This window comes from Varroa jacobsoni, unplaced genomic scaffold (genome assembly GCF_002532875.2).
Source record: "Varroa jacobsoni isolate VJ856 unplaced genomic scaffold, vjacob_1.0 scaffold_832, whole genome shotgun sequence".
In the NCBI taxonomy this organism is placed as follows: Eukaryota; Metazoa; Arthropoda; class Arachnida; order Mesostigmata; family Varroidae; genus Varroa; species Varroa jacobsoni.
The window spans coordinates 171,822-180,841 of NW_019213734.1; the positions used below are offsets into that span (position 1 = coordinate 171,822).

Consider the following 9,020-nt stretch of genomic DNA (forward strand, 5'->3'; position numbering starts at 1 on the left):
AGAGAGAGAGAGAGGGAGGGAGTGAGAGAGGCGATTCAGATAACGAGATTCGCAACGACTGCAGAAACAAGTTCAAAAAGTAGTGTGAAGGTTGTTACGGCGAAAAACAGTGAGACCACAGAAACAGTCCAAAGGCTGGATTACCTCATTTCTGCTTAGAACTAGGGAGCGAGGAAACAAAGAAGGACTACGTTGTTGAGTTGTTGGCAAAGAGGCAAGGATTTTCGCCGATACAGCTCAGCGTCAACAACTCGTCATTGTTATCCGAAGTATATATATATATATATGTACTCGTGTATATTCATCTATATATCTATATAAAGACATAAAAATAATACATCTCTCAAATCTGTGCCGTCACACCGCTGCGACAGTTACATTATTACCAATAGCCAACAGCAGCAGGGGCGTTAACAAGTAATATTTCACCGTTACCACTAGGCACTCTCGCTTCTTCAATTACTGGTGACGGTATATCGGCGTCCACTGCTCTCGAAGAACGGATAAGCGGCTAAGCCGAGCGGCAACTGGCAGAGAATCAGCTTGAAAGCGAAGGACAGTGTGCGCGAAAACGAACGCCAGAGGAATCGTCGTTGTCGTTTTGACTCTGGATTCTATAAACAACAACAACAACCAAGAACATCGGTGTTCAATGAGAGAGTGAGTCACTTTGAGGTCGTCAAAAACTCGTGGTGCGAACAATATCATCGCCCAACAAAGACGCTAAGTTACTATCCTTGCTATAGGTAGTTGGCTGATTGTTGTGCGCTCTTCGCTACGTTGTGCTCAGAATTGGTTTGTTGTTTTCTTCCCTTCGTAATCGTATGACACTCTTTGTCATTGCACCGATTTGGTTCGTCGGTGCGTTATCGTAGAAGAGTTCTCGTTGTCAGTGCGCAAGTTCGTGTCCAGCTTTGCTGCTACCACTGCTGCTATTACTACTGCTACTGCTACTGCTACTGCTACTGCCTGCTGCTGCTGCTGCTGCTGCTCCTCTACAAACAGCGGCAATATGGGAAATACTGCTGCCACGAAGAAGGGCGACCCCGCCGAGAACGGTACGTGCTCAGTGCGTCTCAATCAGTGACCGAGCTTAAGTTATCGTTTTTCAAGGTCCATTGATTACCCCCTTCCCCGTCCTCACGTATCAGAGATGTTTAGGTTCAGTTTATACCTAGATGAATTCAAATAGGTAGGCTAGCTTTAAATCGTAAGAGTTTTCGTTGCGTATGTCGTTACGGTTGTCGTTTGAAAATAGACACAAATCTGACTAAACTAATTTAGGAGATGCGTCCAGCCTTGTTTGACAGTGCTTATTGAACAATGAAAATAACAAACAGAAACCCTTTGCATCGAACTAACACCTACAGTCATGTGTGAGCCGGAGAGATCACAACGGATTTTTCTATTTTTAGGTATGATACCTAGATGTTAAACCAGACGTTATATCTAATCGTAGAATCTCAAATAGTCAACTCTGTAGAGATTATAGCACATACACGAGTGGAATATAATTATCGTTAATAGTGACCTTTCTATGTTTAGGGTATTTTACGAATATATGTATATATATATATGACCTTGTTTATCGTATATAAGTACGAGTTGGAGTAATGGCAGTTGTTGCAACGAAGTCAACCGCCTTTAACGATCCAACTTAATATATGGTAAGCAGCTGTTACTTCCCGTCATCAGAAATGAGAGATTCTGGACGCCACAGCAAAGTGTGCCAGACGCTTTGTTTACTGTCTGAAAGCAGCAAAAAGCAATATTGCTTGCCGTTCAACGTTTTGGAATAGCGTAGTTTAGACGTCCGGATGTCTGCCAATAAGCTTGGTATACTCCGTCATATTCGTAGACGTCAGAGTTCATCAAATCAAGAGCAATGGCCCGTCATTCGATTGGAGGTTCTACGCCTTCTCCCGTTTTCTCCACTATCAAGAAGAATCAGAAGATGTAATCTCAAAAGAAACTGGATGTTTTCAGTGGTCGATCGTTGCTACGGACGACAACTCAGACATGGTCGATAGACCTGCACGGTAGCTATAGGCCCGGCACGCTGTTCACTCGCAGAGCATGTCTCTGTATATGTGTGAGTTTCTGATAAACTGGCCGTTGAAATACTGAAATATCCCCAATCTGCATATGATATCAGTCTGAAACGACATAACAACGGCAATGTCAACAAGAACAGGAATAACAACGTCATGCATAATAGTAACGTGAGTGGCCTGGCTTCCACAGCAGCAGCAGCAAATGTCAACTGTCGCGCTCTATTCCTAATTCTCGCCGCGTCGGACTTGGCACAGTGAGTGCATTGGTGGTGAATGCAATGGCCAGCTGAACAGGCCAATAGCATTCACCATATACGTGTAGCAAGCACTTAGCTTAAGTTTCATTGAGTGACCTTGGCAAAGGCGACAACTGAAGAAATCTACCGGCCATCGCTTGCGCATCGGCTGGTACATCGTAACCAGCGTTGATGACACTGGACTCTAGGTGTGAGAAGCGTGGCTAATTTGTCCTTCTTCAAAAACTGCCCCGTTGACTACTACAGCCAAAACTAAAAAGCTATATTATTAATGATATGACTATATTACAACTTATCGAAATACTATGCTTGAGTTAGTATTACTGCTTAGGCAACCCCTTGCCATTCGGTTCGACCTGTCGTCGTCGTCGTCGTCACAGCCGCGACTGTTACTACCACCGTGCCGCTGTCTTCTAAATGCTGGGCGTCTGATCATCCGCTTCGTCTGATTATGGCGATAATTCGAACTTCAAACAGAACGGAACGAGACACGTTCGCGTCCCGAGCGGTTCATGACTAGGTAGCGAGCGACCAGGTAGCATTGACATTAGCAACAGCGCTCGCGGCGGCAGCATCTGCCGGCGTCACATAGCCAAAAAGCAAACGGTCGTAGCACGGTCGAAGACACCACAATCACCTTGAAAGAAGGACGTGAACGCCATACGACAACTATGGCTATCTATGGAAGATACATTCATCGAGCATGAAGTTGGAATGAAATCAAGTGAAATGAAGTATTACCGTTGATATAGTGTGCCTTCTGCATGAAGAAGTAGCACAGACCACGGAGCGACCAACGGTATGTCGTTCAGGGTTGTTACTTTGCCCGCCGGCGGTCGCAAATGCTAACGCACCGCTCGCTGACGGCGGTTTTGGAGGAATACTATCGAGCTATTTATATCTCGTATTCTGTCGTTGTTGTTATGAAGAAGCGATTTCATAAAAGCTCGTGCAATTTGTCACGACGTCAGGCCGTTTGAAATCGTTGCTCGTACGGTTACGCCACAACAAGATGTGCTAAAGCAAACCAAAGAGTTGTCATAGCTATGCACGGACCTCAAATCATCTTCTAATCATCTAGAAATATGATCGAAACTATTAAACGATTGTTGTAAAAGTGTCTATTTTCTCTACAAAGCGAGCAAGGAAATATCTGATTCTATCTTCTGAATATAGATAAAGACGTGTCATCCTGTTTTTGTTTATATATATATATATATGTTGACTTATCAGTGTTATCATTTTGTCGTCATCATCATCATCATCATCATCTGTGACTTCTTACGCTTAATAGCGAGATCTTGGTTAACTTCTTTTTACAAAGATCAGAAACACAATTTCGCTAACTATTTTACTTGTCGTCTGTTATACGTTATTTAGCGATCAATACATATGTTCAAAACGAGAATAGCATAGACCTTTGTTTAGCTTGTTTAAAACGTTGCCACGACGTCAGGGCTATTTTTTTTTTCCCGATATTTTCTGAATGAACAGGTATAATGTTAACGTACGTTGGCAACGCAATTATTATTGGCTGTAGTAGTTTCTTTATCTTGTATTATTATTATTATTATCTGTTAATGAATACTGTTCTAGGGGGGGCGCAACCGAAGCTGAGCAGGCAGACGTCTTCCAGTAACGCAATCACAGGTGAACAACAAAAACGATAATAACAAAAACACTATCTCTAACATAACACACAAATTGCTGCTCTTCTTTTTCTTGTTATTGCTGATACTGACAACCGTACAAATGCTACCGTTTAGAAAAAATAACTAGCCAAAAAAACCACCGACCGTAACCACTCTATCTAGTATATATATATATATATATACGTAGAACACAAAGAATTTCTTTCATCGTTACTGATTAGTTGTTCTTGTTGTGGTTATTGCTAGCGAAAATTTTTTTTTTTGGTTTGCTACCTTTGTTTTTCGTTGCGGATTGCGAATACGTGAAGGTTACGTGATCAAGTCCGTCTACTATAATAACAACATACTAAGTAATATCGTAAAAGTCGCTGGACGAGTATGTGCGTGTGCTTGTGCACTGTGTGTGTAAATAACACTAAAATATGCTGTCTGCTCAAAGCTGCTGCCCCATTGACTGATTGTTGATCGATGATGACATGATCGATTGAAGGCCAATCGGTTAGTTGTGCTAGCATGATTGACCCGTATGGCTTCGTATGTGTATGTGGGTGTAAGGGAAGATATGGAAAAAGCGTTATGTGCTTTCTAGCTATAATTTAGTAAACTGAAAAATCTAACTAACCTCTTCTGTGCTGCCAAGCGATGAACGGGAATAGGGCTACATGTGTTAATGCTGTTGCTGTTACTTTGTCTGTAGTGCAGTGTTGGTAACGTTACGATATAGCTGTTGCGATCGTCGGTACCTAATTTGACGGTGGACGATGGAAGTGAGATTTGCTTCGGACGGTAAAATACGCTGACACAGACACTAGGTAGCTGAAAGGAGCACAGGAACACTAATGGCAATGCAAGAATCTGAACTCTGTCCTGTATGTGTGTCATCTAATATATATCATGAATATCTGTCCCGACAAAGTGTCTGTAGTTGCCGACCTTTAGAATCAGGCTAGCTTTTTTACGATGATTTTATATTAGTAGTAGATAGCCTGAACCAAAAGGGTGCCTGCGCGAAGTCTCGCGAAGACCGATCAGATATATATCGACATGTTCATTTAAGTATGCAAAGAGAAAAAACAATATATTTCGCCGATAGGTGGCTGTACAATTACGGTGGTTAATCAATGACAGTAGTAGCTGCAAATAAAGCGGTTTAACAAACGAGGTTAATCAATGCCGGTGGACAGGTTCACACAACCGTTCTTCCAGGATTTAATCGAAACCTAACTAAATCTATTCATAGATACATAAGATAATCCCTAAGATGTCCTTTTTTTTACTGGTCCTCCAGTAAAAAGGTGCAGAAATCTTATATATATATATATATATATAGATAATCCCTTTATCTCCCAACAAATGCATCTTGTGGATTAGCTAATTTCGAGAGCTAACTAGGTAGGTTTGTATCTTTCAGTAAATGGAATGCCCTTCGATTGCAGACGATTATTTTTTGCGTGCTAGCCCTATTGTAAAGCTGAAGTGTACTAAAGCGAGCGATTAGGTAGGATTAATGGCATCGATAAACCCTGTGAGCGAGTACATTTAACCCCGCACAAATAATCTCTTAGTTGCGAAAAGCTAAAACCGAGGGACAGTTTTGAAACGTGTATATCAGCGACGATTTTGCCTTTTTTCGTTATAAATAAAATACTGAAAATTACTCAACTTATACATCAGATATTTATTCAACTGGAATTGATACGGTGCTCTTTAGTGTGCGGGATGTGTCTTGCATTTAACACATTCAGAGGTATCGATTATCATGTGACTGTCCGCCGTAATACTCGCACGTAATCTGTGGATTTACCCTGAAAGCAGGGTAAGATCGCGCAGCCATAGTCGCATAGTCTCGCTATTGTTGGTTATTGAGGAAATCCCATCAGCGCATCTCTACCGCGATTATAGCTCTAATAACGGCATTGGGGAGAGGATAACGCGTCACTTCGCCTGCGCTTAAACGCGCATTTTCAATGGTAGGTTTTGCGAAAAAGGTTTTTAAATGGGACACGCTATATCAAGTGTATATTCAGACTCAACGTTTTCCTACGTAACGGGCAAGTCACATTGTATACTCATAGTATAGCTTTATACGCAAGTTCATCGGAAACACCCACCGCCAAACATACTAATTAGGTTAAGGCATGCTATCGATTTTAGGTGTTGACCCTGTTCTTACTGACCTAATCTTGCGATCTGTCAATGCTGATTTTTAAGAAAATGCCCGAAAGTCACATCTATCAAAATGTTTTTCGTCCTGCTATCTCCCAGTAATGGCTGATTGAAACGATATATATATATACACCATTAATGTCCGGCATCTTTCTCGCTTATGAATTTTCTATTGCATTCAACTATTCCGAAAGTTGTATGTTGGGAGTAGACGCTGATAACAGGCATGACTGAGTATTTTCTTGAATTTTTTGTGCGGTTCTTTGAACATCTTTGCCTTTTTTCATGATAGCCTTAATTTTAAGCTCATTGCGTCCTTGATGCCCTCGACTATCGCTACTATTTCTGGAATTGCTATAACGTTTGCCATTTCTATGATTTGTCGCTATGCATTCCAATAATATGCATATGTGTGTTTGTATAGTAAGTCTATAGGCCGTTATGCATATTTTATTTAGCACCTACGTTTGTATTAGCTTTTCGAGAGCAGGCCCGGCCGTTGGTCTCGGTCGGGCCTATAAATTGTTTTACGTCTTCAGGTGTCTGTTTGTCGAGTAGTCACGTCACTGTGCCGTCGAAGCATTTGTCACCGTACGTTTTGTTGTTGTTATTATTATGACGTACTACTACAATTGCTATGGCGTTCATATTACTTCGAGGATTATTTGGTTGCAAGTGGTAATAGTGAACTTTGGCCGCCACAGTAGCTTAGGACTTGTTTGTGTCCTTCCCTACGTTCGTCGGTTAACGGTTGTTGTTAACGACAATTTCACTTCAGAATTACATAAACATCGTTACGAATAGAGCAATAACGAAAGTCGTCCAAAATTTGGGAAATTGTCTCTCTTTTTATGCGTACACAGTGTCCGTTCGTTTTTCTATAAATAAAGGCTGACTCTGAGCTGTGAAGTCGAATCAATCGAATTACCTGTTCAGGCTGCTGATGCCTTCGTTGTTGCTATTGCCACCGTAATTGCTGGCACCGCACGAATTTCGAAGTAAATCATGGCTATATCACTGGGTCTCGCCATCGAAACCCTAGTGCACAGTCAGAGTAGCGCGGACAGGCGGGTGTTTCTTGTTCTAGACGATTAAACATTGTTGCATAATACAGGCAGTGTCATATCGGGCGTGTCCGCTGCCGATCGACTGATCACCGTTCTATTGTAAACTATAACGTAATATAGTGCACTGCAGGAAAATCGTCCGTCACAAACTAGAACAAAACGGCATCCACGCAATAATCCGTAACGTTAGATATTCATGCATAATATTTATGTTCAGACAATTGATTACGCACACTGTAAAAAAATGCACCTACATCGTGCCGAAGCTCTGTAACAACAGTTAAATATAAATAAAATGCAACAATATTCAGAGAAGTTAGCACAGCCAGGGGCTACCACAGGTGCTAAAACACTTACGATGATATATGCATGCCTATGCTGGAAAATGAGAAAAGAAGTAATTTATTTAACGATTTAATATCACATATGTAGGTGTGGCTAATCTGAACAATAGGATATCTTAGGCTGAATCCCGATTACAACCACTAGTTCCGGCTGAACTTTAACGCTACTTCCTTCAGGACAGTGGAATAAGACAGCCGCGTCTGCCGCAAACGCATTATCAGAGCTGTTACCATTCTTCTTCAACTGCGTAGACGACGTTCTCGTATAACATCATCATCGATGGCTTGGCTTGACTCCGTTGTGAACAACGGGGTCGACGTCCACCAGCTCGGCCATCCCCTGGTCGTCTGTGTCCCTGTCTGCTGAAACAGCCGCCGTCTAATCTATCCATTCAACGACCGTTGTGGACTGTTACACATAACTGCCAAGGAGAGAAACGGTCATGCCATAGTCATATTCCTTGTATAATTTTTTGTGCTTGTACTTATTTTCCGCCAAACAACGGATAATAATTTTTAGTAAGTTTATGGTGATAGTTAATGCCCAGGACCCAATAGACGAAAGTGCGTACGGCTCGCAAAGTCCCGCTGACAGCTCTATAGTAGAAGCCGCTTCTTTGCTTCCCTGTCAGCTGTGTCTCTCGATGAAGATGGCTGCGAGCTTAGCGGCAGCAATTGAATGTCACAACTGTCGTGACGCATTTGTTCGCTTCCTATCTGCCTGAATTGGTCCTCTCGTGTGTATCAGGCGCTGGCTAGCGAGCTCGACTCAATTGGCTCACGGCTCGCTCTATTAGCTAGTAATGGCTGGCAACGGCTGGAGCAGCAGCGGATTAGACGTGGTTACGGACCGGACGAGACCATGGCAAGCGTACATTGCCAAGGGTAACTGGCAGCGGCAAAACAGCCAGCCATAGCGTTAGCCGCTTGGCGAGCCGACTGGCCAGCGTTCCGAATATCGGACCGGACATCTCATAAATGCAGCGCCTTTGGTCCCCGGGTGTTGTTATACTATACGATAGCCGTAGCGCTGCTACAACTACCACGGGTAAAATAGTACAACGGTTCCTGCTCAAAATCGTGGGTGCGCTTCTGCCGTCTCTGCTGCTGCAGTTACTGTTGATGCTTTTAGTTGTGTGGTATACCACTGCTGTCGAGAGGCAAGTGATACAATGGTGACGATGGCTACGGCGATTCATGCCGTGTGTAAAAACTAGGCTATGATAGTCACCGTAACAACAATAGCGGCAAGTAGAGTGGGGGTAGTAATTGTCGCTTGTTGTTGTTGTTGTTGTTGTTGTTGTTGTTGTCGTTGTTGTTGTTGTTGTTGTTGTTGTTGTTGTTGTTGTTGTTGTTGTTGTTGTTGTTGTTGTTGTTGTTGTTGTTGTTGTTGTTGTTGTTGTTGTTGTTGTTGTTGTTGTTGTTGTTGTTGTCGCTGTTGTTGTTGTTGTCGCTGTTGTTGTTGTTGTTGTTGTTGTTG

At 42.5% G+C, this 9,020-nt stretch overlaps 1 protein-coding gene across 7 annotated transcripts in view; it reads left to right on the forward strand.

Moving 5' to 3' along the window:
* The window catches only part of Pka-C1 (Protein kinase, cAMP-dependent, catalytic subunit 1), a gene marked incomplete at its 5' end in the record, with an annotated part of 49,373 nt that continues 40,353 nt past the window's right edge, over nt 1–9,020 (forward strand). For 3 of the 7 annotated variants that reach the window (XM_086969987.1, XM_086969989.1, XM_086969990.1), the window contains 1 exon segment: nt 1–1,058. In XM_086969987.1, coding sequence (XP_086826113.1) covers nt 1,013–1,058 — 46 coding nt within the window. 7 annotated transcript variants of the gene reach the window in all.